Source organism: Alosa pseudoharengus, unplaced genomic scaffold, assembly GCF_046254945.1.
Source record: "Alosa pseudoharengus isolate Yale_2024_CS ecotype anadromous, Long Island Sound unplaced genomic scaffold, YU_APseudo_1.1 YU_APseudo_1.1_scf_20, whole genome shotgun sequence".
In the NCBI taxonomy this organism is placed as follows: domain Eukaryota; kingdom Metazoa; phylum Chordata; class Actinopteri; order Clupeiformes; family Clupeidae; genus Alosa; species Alosa pseudoharengus.
The window spans coordinates 1,263,010-1,283,497 of NW_027468664.1; the positions used below are offsets into that span (position 1 = coordinate 1,263,010).

Genomic DNA, 20,488 nt, shown 5'->3' on the forward strand with positions numbered 1-20,488 from the left:
TTAATCTTAATGATTGCACATATAGACCTGGCTCATATAGCCTCCTGCTTAATCTTAATGATTGCACATATAGACCTGGTCGCTCATATAGCCTCCTGCTTAATCTTAATGATTGCACATATAGACCTGGCCGCTCATATAGCCTCCTGCTTAATCATAATGATTGCACATATAGACCTGGTCGCTCATATAGCCTCCTGCTTAATCTTAATGATTGCACATATAGACCTGGCTCATATAGCCTCCTGCTTAATCTTAATGATTGCACATATAGACCTGGTCGCTCATATAGCCTCCTGCTTAATCTTAATGATTGCACATATAGACCTGGCTCATATAGCCTCCTGCTTAATCTTAATGATTGCACATATAGACCTGGCCGCTCATATAGCCTCCTGCTCCCCTGAATGATTGCACATATAGACCTGGCCGCTCATATAGCCTCCTGCTTAATCTTAATGATTGCACATATAGACCTGGCCGCTCATATAGCCTCCTGCTCCCCTGAATGATTGCACATATAGACCTGGCCGCTCATATAGCCTCCTGCTTAATCTTAATGATTGCACATATAGACCTGGTCGCTCATATAGCCTCCTGCTTAATCTTAATGATTGCACATATAGACCTGGTCGCTCATATAGCCTCCTGCTTAATCTTAATGATTGCACATATAGACCTGGCTCATATAGCCTCCTGCTTAATCTTAATGATTGCACATATAGACCTGGCCGCTCATATAGCCTCCTGCTTAATCTTAATGATTGCACATATAGACCTGGTCGCTCATATAGCCTCCTGCTTAATCTTAATGATTGCACATATAGACCTGGCCGCTCATATAGCCTCCTGCTTAATCATAATGATTGCACATATAGACCTGGTCGCTCATATAGCCTCCTGCTTAATCTTAATGATTGCACATATAGACCTGGCCGCTCATATAGCCTCCTGCTTAATCTTAATGATTGCACATATAGACCTGGCCGCTCATATAGCCTCCTGCTTAATCTTAATGATTGCACATATAGACCTGGCTCATATAGCCTCCTGCTTAATCTTAATGATTGCACATATAGACCTGGCCGCTCATATAGCCTCCTGCTTAATCTTAATGATTGCACATATAGACCTGGCTCATATAGCCTCCTGCTTAATCTTAATGATTGCACATATAGACCTGGCCGCTCATATAGCCTCCTGCTTAATCATAATGATTGCACATATAGACCTGGCCGCTCATATAGCCTCCTGCTTAATCTTAATGATTGCACATATAGACCTGGCCGCTCATATAGCCTCCTGCTTAATCTTAATGATTGCACATATAGACCTGGTCGCTCATATAGCCTCCTGCTTAATCTTAATGATTGCACATATAGACCTGGCTCATATAGCCTCCTGCTTAATCTTAATGATTGCACATATAGACCTGGTCGCTCATATAGCCTCCTGCTTAATCTTAATGATTGCACATATAGACCTGGTCGCTCATATAGCCTCCTGCTTAATCATAATGATTGCACATATAGACCTGGCTCATATAGCCTCCTGCTTAATCTTAATGATTGCACATATAGACCTGGCTCATATAGCCTCCTGCTTAATCTTAATGATTGCACATATAGACCTGACCTCTCATATAGCCTCCTGCTTAATCTTAATGATTGCACATATAGACCTGGTCGCTCATATAGCCTCCTGCTTAATCTTAATGATTGCACATATAGACCTGGCTCATATAGCCTCCTGCTTAATCTTAATGATTGCACATATAGACCTGGTCGCTCATATAGCCTCCTGCTTAATCATAATGATTGCACATATAGACCTGGCTCATATAGCCTCCTGCTTAATCTTAATGATTGCACATATAGACCTGGCTCATATAGCCTCCTGCTTAATCTTAATGATTGCACATATAGACCTGACCTCTCATATAGCCTCCTGCTTAATCTTAATGATTGCACATATAGACCTGGTCGCTCATATAGCCTCCTGCTTAATCTTAATGATTGCACATATAGACCTGGCCGCTCATATAGCCTCCTGCTTAATCTTAATGATTGCACATATAGACCTGGTCGCTCATATAGCCTCCTGCTTAATCTTAATGATTGCACATATAGACCTGGCTCATATAGCCTCCTGCTTAATCTTAATGATTGCACATATAGACCTGGCTCATATAGCCTCCTGCTTAATCTTAATGATTGCACATATAGACCTGGCCGCTCATATAGCCTCCTGCTTAATCTTAATGATTGCACATATAGACCTGGTCGCTCATATAGCCTCCTGCTTAATCTTAATGATTGCACATATAGACCTGGTCGCTCATATAGCCTCCTGCTTAATCTTAATGATTGCACACATAGACCTGGCCTCTCATATAGCCTCCTGCTTAATCTTAATGATTGCACATATAGACCTGGCTCATATAGCCTCCTGCTTAATCTTAATGATTGCACATATAGACCTGGCCTCTCATATAGCCTCCTGCTTAATCTTAATGATTGCACATATAGACCTGGCCGCTCATATAGCCTCCTGCTTAATCTTAATGATTGCACATATAGACCTGGTCGCTCATATAGCCTCCTGCTTAATCTTAATGATTGCACATATAGACCTGGCTCATATAGCCTCCTGCTTAATCTTAATGATTGCACATATAGACCTGGCCGCTCATATAGCCTACTGCTTAATCTTAATGATTGCACATATAGACCTGGTCGCTCATATAGCCTCCTGCTTAATCTTAATGATTGCACATATAGACCTGGCTCATATAGCCTCCTGCTTAATCTTAATGATTGCACATATAGACCTGGCCGCTCATATAGCCTACTGCTTAATCTTAATGATTGCACATATAGACCTGGTCGCTCATTTAGCCTCCTGCTTAATCTTAATGATTGCACATATAGACCTGGTCGCTCATATAGCCTCCTGCTTAATCTTAATGATTGCACATATAGACCTGGCTCATATAGCCTCCTGCTTAATCTTAATGATTGCACATATAGACCTGGTCGCTCATATAGCCTCCTGCTTAATCTTAATGATTGCACATATAGACCTGGCCGCTCATATAGCCTCCTGCTTAATCTTAATGATTGCACATATAGACCTGGCTCATATAGCCTCCTGCTTAATCTTAATGATTGCACATATAGACCTGGCCGCTCATATAGCCTCCTGCTTAATCTTAATGATTGCACATATAGACCTGGTCGCTCATATAGCCTCCTGCTTAATCTTAATGATTGCACATATAAACTTGGTTGCAACTTCCAAACAGGTTTTGTGAGTGCTACTTTGCTAATATTTGGGAAACTGAGTAAGGGGCTGCGACCGCACAGCCTAAGCTGCTGAAGTGCCGCGAGGGTGCCGCAAATGAACTTCAGAAACAATATATTTCAGCTCACGATATCCAGACCGGCCCAAAACGTTACCGGCCCACCGGGAATCCTCCCAAAGCTCCCCCCAATTAGCCACTCCAGGCCTGCACTAGCATACCTGTTGCACAATGCTTGCACACAGTCGCCGTTCGGTGTACTGTTTTCACACACTCACAGAATAGGAATCGACCGATATGTTTTTTTCAGGACCGATACCGATATCAATTATTACCAAAACAGGAGGCCGATAACCGATATGTAAAACCGATGTCAGTTGTCAAAAAGCATTTAATTATGCAAACTTTCCTTTCTTCTTTTGATACACAATTGTCTATCAACTTGCATCACAAGTGTAAATCCTGTGTATGATGTTAATCCAAGAGCTGAGTGATAGCAATTATTTTCATAATAAAGACTAGGCCTAATATAGACCATAGGTGCCAACTCTCACGCATTGGCCGTGAGACACACGCATTTGATTAGTTTCACACACTCACACGCCACACCCCCGATTTCTCACGCTGAAGTGTCAACCCGGTCGGTCAGATGCCTGAAAAATGAGTTTAGCCTATCTATAGATCTACCTGTTGAGCCACGGTTATGCTTTCAGAGACGGTGAGAGGGTTCAAGAGCACCCCCTGTCTGTGGAATTTTCTAAATTTTCTCTCATTTGCGATGCTACTTCAGAAGCCGTCCCAGGCGCATTCCCCCCGCATTTCCCCGGCTTCAGGTATGCTTTGAGTATTATTGAGTATTTTTCACGCTGAAGTGTCAACCTGGTAGGTCAAGTACCTGGCAGATGAGGTTCAACTAAACTTAACCTATACATATGATATCACATATCAGGTGAACGTGCGGAATTTAAGCTTTCCAATGATATTAGCGCCAAGTTGCTGTGATAAATGGTTCGCGAGAAAATTAACATTGAACCGACGTTGCTATTTAGGCTAATCATATTTGCATTTTGCACACAGTGCACACCCATTACTCTCGGTTTAATATTTCACTAACCCTTCACACAACACCCAATATCACAATAAACAGCAAACCGTACCGAATATGAGCATGTCTCTGTGCAATAAGTGGTTCCTGAGTAATCCGGTTTTGAAATTGCAACACATTTCTACATAGCCTCATTGGGGCGAAATTATAATGTATTCTAATGTAAACTATTTGTCAGTAGGCCTACATACATTTTTGTAAATTGCTCAGCCATAGATTATAGACTATCATGGTTCTTATATTGTCAGGTTCCAGCCAATCCCATTACAGATAAATGAATATATTTATATTGGCATGCTTATAGTGACACAATAACGAGACACAAATATTGATATAAAGCCTGACATAAGCCATATGCAAACATTCACATCATGCAGATATGGGTACATCCTGAAAAAGGATGTAGGCTATAGGCTATGGCCATTACAATGACCAATATATTATCTTAAATAAACTAGCTGAATAACACAGGTGACCACTTCTGCATAATTTCATGGAGTGCTGAAATGTACACACATTTTTGAACATTTCTGAACTGTGAAATGTAGCATATGTTTTTGTGGTTGTGAACTTATTGCAATATCACCTTAACTATTCCACCTGTGTGCGCATGGTTATAATTCTGAAGTGTAAAATAGCTTAGGCTACAGCACAAATATTTCCATAAAAATAAGCAAGTCTGACCTCTGAATTTATTTTGAAAGTGCACCTGATTGATGCATTTAAAAGATAAAATATTCAAACATTTCTTAAATTCTTACAAAACACCCATCCACTTTTTAAAATTGTTAGTTTGGACCCCCTCACTTTTGCTGTGCGAAATACCAGTGCTGTTTTCAGCATCTGTTTAGTGCTTCATTGTCATTTTCATTGGATTCACGGTTTAGTTTGATATTTAATTTACTTTTGGACTGTTTGATTATATTGTTAAATGTTGGGACTGATAGGCACTGAAATCTGGGGAGGTATTTGATGATCACTATTACGTTCCATATAGTTGAAAGAGTGTCGAGATTTCAAACAAACCATCCGCTTTCATGCGTTCATTGAACGTCTGCGGTGCTAAATGGAAACCTTATTGCGTAGCCAAGTAGCCTATTGAGTTATTTTTAAATTATGCACGATTTACTTTTTATTAATTTCGTAGGCTGGCTTTATTTTGTTATATAGAAGTATCTAAATAACCTGTTAAAATGTACCAGAATTCAGGAAATTGCATCTAGTCCAAAACAAATGTTCTGGGGGAGGACCCCCATACCCCCCCTCTGAAATGTCCCACCCACTTTCACAATGCCTCCAACGCCCATGGTCCTAGTAGTAGTAGGCTAGATCCCTTTGATACCAATGTTCATTTAACTCTGGGACCCTGGTCGGGCACGGGCAGGGGCCCAAGGTGTCAGGGGGCCCTGAAGCCCAAGACTTTGCATGGAATCATTGCCTCAATATCAACAAATCAGGATGTAGGCTATGAATCTGATTGAATTTAGTATTGGCCATCCCCAAAATGCTAGCCTGACGAGCCAGACCAAATTACCTCTGCACGCAATAGGACAGCACTGAGTCCCATGCGTTTTCCCACCAGCGGAGCTAGTTGGCTAGTTCAAACTTTTGCCATCTCAAAACAAGCTTAACTCGTGTCACACTGTTGGCCAACAGCAATATCCATCTTCTTTGTTTTCAAGTAGCAGGGAATTCAAGCCAAACCGTTGCAACTCTGCCATCAATCATTATGTTATGCCCCCCTAACGACTCTATAGACGATTTGATTGGCCTGATAGAAGTTTAATTTTTCGAGCTCACAAGCCAACAGAGAGTTGCTAGATTAGCCCTGGAAGCAAATGTAATTTGCTGCCGTTAGGGTGTGTCTAGATTTCTAAGCTACCAAAATGCACCAGAATACAGGAAATCAAATCAAACAAATGAAAAAAATTCTGGGGGAGGACCCCCAAACCTAACCTGACTCTTGCCAGATGAATTTCGTTCCGCTTAGCTCTGCCTAGCTTCACTCACATCCATTTGGGACCTCTTCCATTGAGAGTGATTTCTGCACCCGATTTTATGGTACAGCCAATCAGGACGCAGGGCGGGAGTTTCATAGATGTGACATAGCGTAGAAGCGATTGTGAGACTGTTATCAGCGTCACGGGTTGGCTTCGATGTGAGTGGTTGAAGTAGCACGTCAATAGATGACGGACAAGTGGCTTATTCAATCATATGCAAGCATTTTTTGATTAGGCCCAGCCTTCTGAAGCAACACTCCAATGGATTGGTCCCAGATGGATGAGTGGAGCTAGGCGGAACGAAATTCATCTGGCGAGAGTCAGGTTACCCCAAACCCCCCTTCCACATATGCGACAATTAGTGGGGAGCCCTTAATACATGTGGGCACAGTACGTTTTTTTTACTGTACGGTATAATGCTGAATGACCCAAACAAAAATTTCCGCAGCAAATTTTTTTTGGAAAAGTTGGCAGCCCTGTATAGACTAGGCCTACACAATGGGCTTACTAACTATGTTAAGGGACCTGTCACAAAGAGGATGCTTTGCCATCGTGTGTGTGATAGTGGTGGGCGATACTGCAAAATTTGGTATCGATCCGATACCAAATACATATAGGGTCCGTATTGCCGATACCAATACTTTTTTCCCTAAATACTTTTGTGTAGGGGAGAGCAGGATGTCATTATTTCTGAGGTGAATGAATGATCAATTCTTTAGGCAATATGTTTTTATTAATGTATTGAAGTGCACAGAATTATTAGTTATTAGGCACTGTAGAATAAATGCAAACCAAATTTTACAGCCTTTTTAAAAAATAAATAAATAACGAATAACAAAAATCTCTCCCTTTTTTCTGGTTTTAATTTAGCCTAAATATAGCAGGTCACATGAGCAAAAAATACTGTTTATAGATAACACGTTTCAATGGGCTGCATATATTATTTGAACGTCTGATCTATACTAGGCCTACAACAAAATGTGTGTGATTGCTCAACAACATTCATGTTTATTTTCTAGTTTATCAATATATGCGGTAATGATGGACATGCTTGACTAGATGGAAGCAATCAGGAGTGCATGATAGCCTATATGCAAGCATATGGACGAGCCAGTTGTTATCTTAGACAACAGCTCAAAGGTTTTTGCCATGCTAGACAATGGACATTATATTAGCACACCGTTAGGCTGTAGGCCTAAATAACAAGTGCACAAGTTGCACAAATGTAATCTAATGTTAGAGGGGGCGCGCAGGATAAGTGAATACAGCCCAGGTCTAAATGTAAGAATTAAAGTTCGTCAGGTTGCTCTCAGCTTCGCGATGTCTTATTCTTGAGCAATCACACTAACTGAAGACAGGATATGACATGCTAACATAATATTAGCCTACTCTTACAAGCTACCTGGGTATTCTCTGCCTCTCTGAAATGACTCTCCCAACGAACTCTGTCTCTGTGCCGGGGGTCTGGAAGTGGATAGATTTCTTCGTTTTTGTAGCTCAGCATTTTCCTTGACATGTGTTTTTAAGTGTTTGTATAGGTTGTAGTGTTGCCACAGTATCGAATGCTCTTTTTACACGTATCACAAGTTGCAGTACTATCATTAGTGCCGTAAAATAGCTCCACACAACACTTCTTTTCCTCTCGGCCATCCTGATCTCTCATTCAATGTGCTATCAGCCTCGCTGCTCCTCTGCACGTTGTGTCAGTGAGTCACGTGACGACACAACAACGAATCACAGCAGAGCAGCAGGAGGGGGAGGAGGAGCAAAGTGGGCAAGATGTGAAAGCAGCGTTCGCTCAGGATTGTAGAGGTGGAAGACACAAGCAACTAGTGAACGTAGAGGAGAGATATTTAAATTAAAATATCGATTCAATTACAGTTGTATCGATCAAATACCAATACCAGTGTTGGCATCGATACTATCGATATTTAGATCGATCCGCCCACCCCTAGTGTGTGAGTGCACGAGAGAGGGAGAGGGAGAGGAAGAGGTGCATGCGTGATGGCAAGTGTTACGGTTGAATAGTTTACCAAAACAGTTTTAAAATAGTTCTTAGGCTATTTAAGCATGCAATTTGTGTCCATATGTAGGCTTTAAGCTACACTTTTGTGAGCCTAAAGGGCACGTTAATAGCCAGCTCAGGATGCGATTTACTTCAGGTTGTATTACGGCTGGCCCTGGGTGCCTGTAGCCTGGTCTTTTCTGACAGTCTGTTTCAAAAAGGAGCAACTAGACTTTTAGACGTTCGCTATCGCATAATTTAGGACTTGTCTACTATGTAGGCCTATGGGATAACGTCCGCCAAGGTGTCCCGTTATTTACAATTAATGGACGAGGCGGAGGCAAAGAACTCGCGACGCGCAGCACCCGAGTTTGTAACTAGTAGGCTAGGCTAAACACCATATCACTAACGTCAATTGGGGATTCGCTAAAGTGGGTGCTTTACTTATTGATCCGGATCAAAGAGACAATAGCTTACAAAGTGGTGTTTTTGTAACTTCAGTGTAGATGATTGTGATTCATTGCAACTTCAGCAATGTAAGGTACCTTCCTTAGGCTACCTTCGAAAAATAGCTCCATACAGCTGAAGCCCAGTCTGTGAGGCCATCCTTAAAAATATTTTCGTTTGCCGTAACCCGACCCACCCTCAATTTAGAACCGACCCGACTTGCCTGTTGTAAACTTGCGTTAATACTGACCGATTGTTTTTTTTTACTCTAAACAACCAATACAAATGCAATAAAATAATATTTATTTTAGTAGGCCTAAGTATTGTGAATATAAATTGCCTACATGCAAACGTAGGCTCACTTAAATAAAACCCTGTGGCGTCATCTCTACACCATTGGTTTTACGCATGTCACACTATGGCCTATACGCTTCATTTCATTCACATAAACTGATAACGCTTTTACTTGGCACGAAGTTCTGGAAGAACTGTGCCCAGATATTTTCCCATCCCTTCTCCCCCCTAGTCTAACGGTGACCGTGTCGAAGTATTGAAATTGGTTGTGGTCTATTCAGCATTTCTCAAAATATGGGTCCGCAACGTGGAGACAGGTCCGCAGAGTCGTGGAGTGAAATTAGGCCCGGTGCTTCATCTGATAATTTGCTAATTTGATCAAGAAACCGTGGACCGACAAAAAAAGAAAACAAACGTTTCTGCTATCGATGTCATTAAACATGGAGCCATACAATAAAGTGGTGGTATGAGCATTCATTAATGCGCGTATGCGTGAGAGAAACTGAAACTAATCGATAACGTTGGTATCAAAGCTCCGCTTCAACCTGTTGGAAGGCTATTTATTTATTTATTTATTTATTTATTTATTTAACAACACTTAATGGAACGACGTTGTTTTTTGGAACTTTGTATTATAACAGTGTATTATACAGAAACTGTATAATACACTGTATAGCAGTGGTCGCCAACCCGTCGATCGACCAGTAGATCTTTAGGACTTGCCCAGTAGATCCCGAGAATAACAGGAAAATTAACCAACCGGAACCAACCGGAACCAACGGACCAACTTCTGACTTGAACCGAACGTAACCCCATGCAGACACACACACGCACAGCAGGTGGTGTCTCTCTCTCTCTCTCTCTCTCTCTCTCGCAACAGGACTTGTCACCGCTGAAGTCAAATTATGTTAGGTGCTTCTACATCAACTGCTAACTGACAGAAAATAAAAACGAAAGTTTAGCGATAAGGAATTTGTTCTCCATTTGAAGAATGTAATCGATTGCGGACGTGCACAGACAGCTACAGACACGGACATGCACTGTAGGCCTAGGCTTAGGTTAGACCTACTTTCACTTTCTAGAGTGCGCATTCATTACGTGAAAGATGCTTCATACCAAAACAGCGATCAAACATTATCAAATGTATCATGACGTGTTGTCACAAACACTTACTCCAATTAGAAAATCAAAACCAAAATCATGTAAGTAAAGACTATGTTAATTGTTGTTATCTCATTGACGCCTGTATAAGGGGGTGGAGGATGTGAGCTATTTTTGACCTGATACATTTGCCTAAATAAAAGGCCTTAAATTGGAAGTATTTTAGCTTTGATTCTCTTTTGACGCTTCAAGGTAGATCTTGTCTTTGTTCAGGGCGAGGTCAGGGATCTTGGGCTCAAAAAGGTTGGTGACCACTGCTGTATAGCATTGAGTATTGTATAGTCAAATTTCAATATAACGTGGCGAAAAGCTATTGTAGCCTTCTTTCTGGGTACATGTAGATGAGCCCTATGACCCCAAAGTCTGCCATGACCGGGCCTCAGGTCAAAGAAGTTTGAGAAAGGCTGGTCTATATAACCTGCATCAGAATGAGGTTTGCAATGGTGCGCCTGAAGGCACGGGTTGAAGACCCAGTCAGTTACGTCACAATATGCACATTTGTGTAAATTCATACCTATGTAATCACCATGACCAAAATTGTACTTTTTTTTTACTTTGAATCTTGAAAATCTTGACCCATTTTTTATTTTTTTTGGCTGTTACTGCAAACAAGAATATTTTTAAGGATGGCCTGAGAATCCTAAACTTTCTCTGTGTTCAGTCTTCTATCCTGATTGGCTGCATTCGTGCTAACTAACAAATCAGACGGTGTAGTGGGCGGGACAATGCTCTCGACCACAGAGTAGCAAATGGAGGGAGTGAGAGACGCTTTACAGAGAAAGTAGCGCGTTTCATTATTTATCCATTTCAATATCGGCTTATCGGTGGATAAAATGACCGATACTGCTTATTATAAAAATTCTAAATATCGGCCCTAATAATCGGCCCGGCCGATAATTGCTGTGTGTATGTGTATGTGTGTGTGTGTGTATGTGTGTGTGTGTATGTGTGTGTGTAAAACTAAATCCCAAATGTTCCCACACCAGACTTAAGCGACGCTGGTGCATCCTCCAACTCCGTGCTGCCTTCGTTATCTCATCGTTATCTCATCGTTATCTCATCGTTATCCCACTTGCCATTTCTACACGTGACCCACAGCACTCCACACCTCCGCTTTCACGCGTCTGAGGTCACATATGGGCCTGACATTACATTCCATGAACCGTCAACACCGTACGATGCACACATGCCCCGAACCCAGACAAGCCATTTTCTGGGATTTTTTTCATGAACCGTGCCACCCCTAGTGTGTACATGTGTGTGTGTGTGTGTGTGTGTGTTTCCAGCAACACAGGAATTCCTCTGTGCTTGATTGAAGTGAACAGGAGGTGAATCCAATCATCAGTAATTTAAATAGAGACCATCACCTAATCAGCATGAGCAGCACATGCAGACCATCTGTGTGTGTGTGTGAGAGAGAGAGAGAGTAAGATCAGTAAAATCAGTGTTACATATGTGTGTGTGTGTGTGTGAGAGAGAGAGAGAGTAAGATCATTAAAATCAGTGTTACATATGTGTGTGTGTGTGTGAGAGAGAGAGAGAGTAAGATCATTAAAATCAGTGTTACATATGTGTGTGTGTGTGAGAGAGAGAGAGAGTAAGATCATTAAAATCAGTGTTACATATGTGTGTGTGTGTGAGAGAGAGAGAGAGTAAGATCATTAAAATCAGTGTTACATATGTGTCATTAACTCATTGAATGCCAAGCTATTTTCGGAAGCTTTGTCCTAGAGTGCCAGCAATCTAGACCATTGTTGATGATTTTTGTACAGCCACAGCATATTCTATGTTATAGCTATGAACACATACAATGGCTCGCTTGAAAGGTGAGACTTTAAGCTCTCAGTGGGTGCAAACCGTGTATTTCTACACGCCTCTGTTCCTGAGAAATCCCAAGCTAAACAGTGGCTAGTTTTCATCAAAATCGCTGTTTTTTTTCTAGAAATGGATATAACCTCTTTTATGAAATATGAACTGTTGCCTGTAAAGTTTCCGTGAAGTAACCTGGCGAGACTGCCACCTAGTGATAGACCCACGAAAATGGCCTGGTTTTGAGCTGACGTGCATGCGTCACTGATTCGACCCAAAGCGGCAACCGAGTTATGATAAAAAGTCCAGATAAAATGTCCAGATTGTGCGTTTTCATGAGTTTTTCGATCATCATATATTTAATTTCCATTCATCACAGAGTTCCCAAAATCCAATAAGGTGTGTTAGAGTGTCTAGTTTCGTAATTTAAAAAAAAAGCTAAAAACGTAATATTACGTTTTTGGCACTCAACGCATGGGAAGGAAAAACGTAATATTACGTTTCTGGCACTCAATGAGTTAAGTAAGGGATAATGTATAGAACGCTGGTCATTATGTGTGTGTGAGATAGAGAGAGAGAGAGATCATTAAAGAGTGTTAAGTGTGTGTGTGTGTGTGTGAGAGAGAGAGAGATCATTAAGTAAGGGATAATGTATAGAACACCGGTCATTATGTGTGTGTGTGTGTGTGTGTGTGTGTGAGAGAGAGAGAGAGATCATTAAAGAGTGTTAAATGTGACTTACTCTCTGGTCAGTCAGAGTGGGCCATGGGAAAGTTTAACAGAACACAAACACAGTGAGGACATTGCAATGCACATTGTTCACAATGGCTCTGTGTGTGAGTGTGTGGGAGAGAGACAGACCTGTTTTGTCTGTGAAAACGACCAATGAGATTCCCTTATCTCCTCTCCCATCCTCATGGTAGTGGTCAAACCCCAGGTGGACAAAACTGTGAAACACATTCCATTCACTTAATTTAATTCCACATTCTATTAACTATATTTGATTCCACATTCTATTTACTATATGTGATTCCACATTCTATTAACTATGGGTGCGTTCATAAATTCAATCTGACACTCTGAAAATAGAATAACGCTCTGAAGTTCGAAAAAGATGAGCGTTCTAACTCCCCATGAATTTACGAGCGGTTATTTGGGATTACAGACAGTATAGTTTCCAATATGGACGCCACTACAGCACTTGTGAAACAGGGTTTATGTGTCATTCAGAACTCAATTCCACTTGGCAGTAATGATGAGGAGCACTGTGTGTGCTACTAAATAACAGCGATTAGCTCGTAATGTCAACTCCAAAGCATTTAGCACTAGCACTAGCCTGCTACAATCTATTCTCGTTCAAGCTGCTGTGTGACGTCACGCTCCGTCACTCCGTCCCTTCAGCTGGAGAGTACGCTCTGGACGCTCCGAGAGTGACGCTCTGAATAAACAAACGATAATTCCATCCACGCTCCGAATTTACGAACGGTTAAAACGTTTCAGAGTGTGATCGGAGAGCTCGGAGTGGCAATTTACGAACGCACCCTACATTTGATTCCACATTCTATTTACGTTATTTGATTCCGTAACACAAGACAAAGTTTCACAAGGAATCAAATGCTACAGATTTGAGCAGTTCCTATATTGTTATTAGCTGGACTATCAATAATAAGCTGGCATTAGTGTCCTAGGTTCTCAATGGCAGAGATCAAAGGCTGGTATTTTACACACACACACACACACACACACACACACACACACACACACACACTGTATCTGTGTGTCTGTGTGTGTGTGTGTGTGTGTGTGTGTGCAATATGTCTGTGTGTGTGTGTTGTGTACATGTATATATGTATATATGTATATGGGCTCTATCTTGCACACCAGCGCAATTGACTTTGTATACTCGCGCTTTTGTCTTTCCTATTTTGCAGTCAGCACATATTGGAATTTTCCCTCCACAGGTACATGTGCGCCCATGGGGGCGTTTCAGCGAAAAGAGGGGGCGTGTTCCGGCGCAAACGGTCCCTGTTGATATTTGGCAGTTTCAGAAAACAATTCCGCCACAGACCAGGAACCTCCTGGTCTAAAGTCAGTGGCGCAAATTCAGATGCTATTTTAAGGGCGCATGCATGGCCACAGGCCTGCAGAAATTAATGCTATGCACACCGATCTACAGACACCCTGTGCACAGATGGAAACATTCAAAGCCTTGATAATATTTGTCCATTTCCCGGTTTTGTTCGTGCATTGGTCAACTAAAAATTTAGTAGCCTATACAGTATAGTACATCTACATGCAATATCTTTACAACAACAACGCCTAATTACGACCTATTAATTTGGACAACTTTATACAGCCCTATAAAGGCTAAAGTTACCTTTAGTTTTGTTTCAATTTACCGTTGTGTATGGCTTTAAACATCGCGTGCGCTTTAACATCAGCCTAAGCATTATTCCAGCTGCGCTAAGGTTTTGACAAGCACCACAATTTTGCCTACCTTGTTGTAGCCCATCTGAAATAACTCCAAACTTTGCTTTGTTTCCTCCATCCTTTCGTTGTTTTCAAAAAACTTTTATATCCATGATGGCCTTGAAGTCTTGAGTTTGTGAATTCGCTTAAATAAGCTTATGTGCTGTTAACCAGCAACCATAGACAGTAAAAGAAAGCAGCAAGTAGCCTTGGCTACAATCTCTGTAGTTGCTGCGTCCATGTGCGTGCATTAAGTTGATGATAACGTGTTTACAAACTCTACTTAACATAAAATATTCTAAATAGCCTATTGTCATGCAGTTAATGGGATACTGTGCAGAGTTGGAAAGGTCAACTTAGAAACTGTTTCTGTTGCCTGATGGTAGGTACAGCCGTAGCTTACACCTGCAGGAGCGCTTGCTTGGGCGCCTGTGTTGCGCAATGCACTTTGCTCCTCTCATCTATACGACGCAGTTCCCATTTCTCCAAACCATACATAATTACAAGGACAAATATTGCTACACGAGGGAAATCAGTGTGGTGTCCGATGTGAAAAGAAACTGCATGCCCCAGCAGCAGCACGGGAGAGGAGAGCTTATCTGACAGATCTGCATTGTCTATACTCTATAGTGAGGTAGATTACATTGCAAAAATATCACCATGCATTCATAACCTCGTGATTCAGTGAGAGTGATCCCAAAACATCGGAAAGTGACATTTCTGTATTACATTTTGTCAAGAGAAAAAATCAATAGCAAACTGTTCCCAACTAGTACAGTACGCTGTGTTTGGAAAATAGGGTCCCGCTGGATTTTCATGTAAAAATTGATTTTTTTGCATATTTTGCTAATATAGAGTCTAAGGAACAAGATTTTTTTTGTCTTCAAATTTTCACAATCCATCTTTAGTGTTTTTTCCTGTATGTTTTAAAATAAGCGATTATATCTAGTCCGAAAAGTGATTTTCACATTTTCTTCTAATTTTTTGACAATTAATTCCACTTTTTGCACACAAAACCCCCAGATAATGTAGAAAGGTTGTTGGTTCTAAAACAATATCCATAGTTTTCAAACTTTGAGTGTCTGAAAAGTGTAAAAACACCTCCACCCTTGTTGCCCATGTCAAAAAACGATTTCTTAATCTTTGCTTTTCTTGATGCTTTCCTTGACCTGCCATGTCATTCTATTGTCTACCTTAAGAGAAATTTGTCTTAGAAATAATCTATAATAGTACAAATAGGCAACACAGTACACCACTAGGGGTCATAGGCATGGGTAGTTGAGTAACAGTAGGCAAAATTAAGAAACAAAAGAATATAAGGTACAAACAAACAGACAAACCACGGATGGCCCTCTCACAGCCTGAACTAATACAAAAAACAAAAAACTCAAGGGAAAACATTGCTCAGACACTAAACCATGTGCATTTGCTCTCTTTAAAAGCAACGGGTTATCCACAGCCAACAGGCCGGGCGTTTGAGAGAAGCAATGAAGTCTTAGAATTAAGAATAAAGCCATGTTCTTCCAACAACAACAACCACAAACACCCATGCGGCAAAAATATCAAATGACCGGCTGTGTTCTCCCAGAGAGGAAGCTACGTATATGATCACCACCCACGGGTGGGCGTGTGCGCCAGCGCTGCAGGTCAGCCTTTCTGCATACAGTACACACCTGGCTTTAAAGTTCACCATCCTTGTAGCATACCTATCTGCCAAGGCCTGAAGGGGACGGGGAGAATATTTACTTCTGCTAAATACTCATGTGAAACAGACTGTGGGAGGTGGAAGGGGATTGAATGCGGTCCGGCACTATTATGAGTGGAACGTCTTAAGGGGGCCCTTTTCCCCATACAGCCTGATCTTATAGTGTGTGCCAATTCCATCAAGACACTCCACAATTTAATACTTGGTAGACACCCATGTATCCTGGATTTTGTGGCGACCGTGAAAATGGTTCTTGCAAAAGAGTTTACATGTACATTATATTTAGCAGACACTACTTGACCAAAGTCACTTACATACTGTATGTCAGCTATATTACAAGGGATCACATTGTCCCCGGAGCAACTTGGGGTTAAGTGCCTTGCTCAAGGGCACAACAGTGAAAGCCGGGAATTGAACAGACAACTTTCAGGCTACTGCACGCTAGCCTAGCTCCTTAACCACTACACTACCACTGCCCACTTGAAAGACTAGAGTGCCAGGTGGTAATATGGGTGCAGTGTCAGGACCACACACTGCAATCTCCCAGAAGAACTACATTTATTGAGCTAAAAACATAACGCAACATTTCGACCCACCAGGGTCTTTATCAGGCCTAATGATGACCCTGGTGGGTCGAAACGAGCTGAGGGAGCAACTGGGGCCATTTACACTTCTTTTCAGGGGGTAAGGTCCTGACCAAGTCATGAAGTGTCCTGTTGAAACGTTCACATTGACCATTCCCCTCTGGAGGATAAGTGGCGGTTCTAGTCTTTGTTATGATGTAGGTGTCACACAGGTGCTTCAACAGCTCCCCCTCAAAGCTGCGCCCCTGATCAGAGTGGATTCTCCTTGGCACGCCATACACATAGAACCATCTCTCAGTTAGAATCTTAGATACGGTGGAAGCTCTCTGATCAGGGGTGGGAAAGGCCTGGGTAAGCTTTGAGAAAACATTTGTGATAACCAGAACATTCTCTTGTCCTATGCTCAATCCAAGAGAGTAAAGTCAATGGAGATTATCTACAAAGGCTTAGTGGCTAACATATTTCCCAAGAAATGGGTTGTCTTGCTTTAGCAAGCACAGTGCTCACACTCAGAACACCACTTTTGCACCTCATGCCACATCTGGGGCCAGTAGCACCTCTGTCATATCAAATCTGTGGTCCTGTCCACCCCCAGATGGCCGTGGTTGTTGTGTAGGCTAGTGAGCACTTCGACTCGCAACACCTTTGGCAGTAAAAGCTGCAGCACTGGATCCCTAGAAGGAGGAGCCTAGATCGCTCGGTACAAGGTCCCACCCACTTCCTGTATCTGGGACCACTGCTTTATCAACTGCGGACTTCCCTTGGTTCACTCCACTTGTCTTAACGGGTATGTGGTCGTCCCGGTCACCAAAACCACAGGTATCTGGAAATACAGGGATCAGTCCCTTGTAGGACTTTCAGGTCTCTTTTGGTTCGACCAGGGATGGTGTCCACCATACAAGATTCTGTCATCCAAGAGTCTTGGATAGGTGCACTCGAGGCTTGCATGTTGGCTATGGCAAGCGGCAGGGGAACGTCCAGGCCGTGTGACACAGATCGCAAAGTGTTAGTGGGGCTTCTGGGAAACCTAGAAAGGGTATCGCCATTGCAATTAGCTGTCCCAGGATGATATTTGATGAAATAAAGAGGGCAAGCTGAGAAACCCAGCAATAATCCAGAGTGCCCAGTTTCGCTGACTGCAGGTATTGGAGGGGATTGTTGTCAGTGTACATGGTGAACGTGTTGCCCAGGAGATACTTGCCTTTTTTTTCTGTGATTGCCCACTTGACTGCAAGGAGTTTGAGTTTCATGGCACTATAATTTGACATGTTCCTCTCACTTGGCCGCAAGCCCCGGCTAGCAAAGGCTATTGGTCGCTGTAACCCATCCTTCTCCTGTGACAGAACTGCCTCCAATCCATGCATCCGTCTCTAAGATAAAGGGACGACTGAAATCGGCATAACCTAGGACTGAACAAGCCATTCTTTTCAGGCTCTGAATCCAGAAAAAGTTCTGAAGGCAAACCTGAACGTCACTTCATTCAATGTTAACTATCCAATATTCAGATGTCTGTAATTGAAATGTATGCAAATTAGCGCATAATTAATGATATATTGTTAAATTACATGCATAAACATATATTTTCAGAAAACTTGTAATGCAAAAAAATATTGTCTCTACATAAATAATCAACTAGTAAAGTTTCATAAGAATATCAAAGAGTTACATTTTTTACCCTATTCACCCATTCTATGTTGCCTATGGAGGCCAGTTTTAGGCCGCAAATGCTAATTAGCAGGTTTAAAACTAAAAAATCAGCTAAGTAAATATGATATTCAGAATCAGCACCCAAAAATTAGGCAGAATACCCTCTTTGCCAGTGTTTTCTCACATTTGACCCCCAAGTGATAGTAGTCCCAGTCTTAATTATGCATTATATAAATGATGATGTCATCTAAGTGTGAAAATGGATCGTGAAAATTTGAAGACAAAAAAAATCTTGTTCCTTAGACTCTATACTAGCAAAATATGCAAAAAAATCAATTTTTACAAGAAAATCCAGCGGAATTACACAAGACACCGTACTAAACTGACTATAGCGCTGTGAACCGTTCCTGGCTGCGCCTGGCAATTCCGCCATCATAATAGCAATCCGCTATGGCAGTGATTCTTAAACTAGGGGTCGCGACCCCAAATGGGGTCGCCAAAAACTTTCCGTGGGGTCGCCAATTATTTTCTGTATTCAGTCTGAAATTATTATTAGGTGAAACAAAGGAAAATAATATTGGCCTTTTCTGCCTTTTTCTTATTTACACGCAGTTAAGAGAAGAGAGAGAGATGTTTTCGTCTTTCAACGAGATCTGGTTCAGTCTATGGGCTACTGGTCCGCTGATAGAAACAATGTAACTATCTGCTCCCACTACGCAAACTCAACTTGTTCCCGCTATTTTAAGTAAAACAAAACAAAAGACATAGGTAGCCTACTAGCCAAAATGGATAGGTGGCTGCTTAAAAAATGGAACAAAAGCTCGGAAGTGCCATCTACCAGTGCGTCTACTCCTCCGTGATCCTCAGACGGGACAAGTCTACAGTCCGGTGAGAATAAAAAACAACAAACGGCGCGTCGGTTTTATCAGAATTTCTGAAATATGCTTCACTTGCCAAGTTAAAGATAACCTCGACCACCCACAATGTGTCATTTGCGGCGATGTTCTGGCGAATGAGAGCTTAAAACCTGTCAAAATACAGATGTCGGCTCAGCACCGTGGAGGAAAATCTCCGTGTCACCGTATGCAGCATTCCTCCTAGAATTAACTTGCTATGTTCACGGAAGCATGCCCACCCTTCCCATTGAAATTGTTAAAGATAGTAAACCAAAAAAGGGAAATAAAAAAAATACTGTTATTGTTATCGCCATAAATATAATTAATGTAACGTTGTAGGCCTAATGCTGCATGTGTATGTGTGTGCTTGTGTGTGCGCGTGCGCTACGCACATCACTCTGATCTGATATGGCGGCAGCCTACACTTGTTTAATCGTGATTGTTTTGTTTTCTTTTCGGTTCTTGTTCATATGGAGTAAATAAAACAAATGACTTTGCTTTCTAGTTTTTGCTTGATTTAGTTTGAGGGGGTATTTGAGGCTAAGGACCTAGAATGGAATTGGGGAAAGTGGGGTCGCCAGACCTTGCAATACTTTTTTGTGGGGTCGCCAGACAAAAAGTTTAAGAACCACTGCGCTATGGAACAAGCGTGCCTGTTGTTAAAGGGAATGTGAGATGACGCTCTGATTGGTTTATTGCACGTTACACCCAAACCTCACCCATGATTAATGTAGCTACTTCAGACCACCCCATTTTAGATTTGCGTCGGGCGCAACAGTCATGATCCCGCCGGTAAAATAGAAACAGCGCCCAAGATCCGCCCACAAAGCGATTTGCGCGAAGTCAATTGCGCTAAAGTGCAAGATATAGCCCTTATATATATGTCTGTGTTTGTGTGTGCGTGTGTGTGTGTGTTGTGTACATGTATACAGTGATGGCCAAAAGTGTTGGCACCCATGCTAAAGTTGACTGAAAAGAGGAATATAAAATCATCTTTTGGAAATTGATCTTAATGCCTTAAGTGAAAAATGAGGAAATATCTAACCTTTAAGGACACCAATTTTC

At 41.7% G+C, this 20,488-nt stretch overlaps 1 protein-coding gene across 1 annotated transcript in view; it reads right to left on the minus strand.

Annotated features, from left to right (window-relative positions):
- gsap (gamma-secretase activating protein) overlaps window positions 1-20,488 on the minus strand; it is a 108,228-nt gene that overhangs the window by 69,166 nt on the left and 18,574 nt on the right. Inside the window, exon 12 of the mRNA XM_076296186.1 lies at window positions 12,984-13,069. Within this exon, the coding sequence (XP_076152301.1) occupies window positions 12,984-13,069 (86 nt within the window). The remainder of the gene's footprint in view (window positions 1-12,983; window positions 13,070-20,488) is intronic.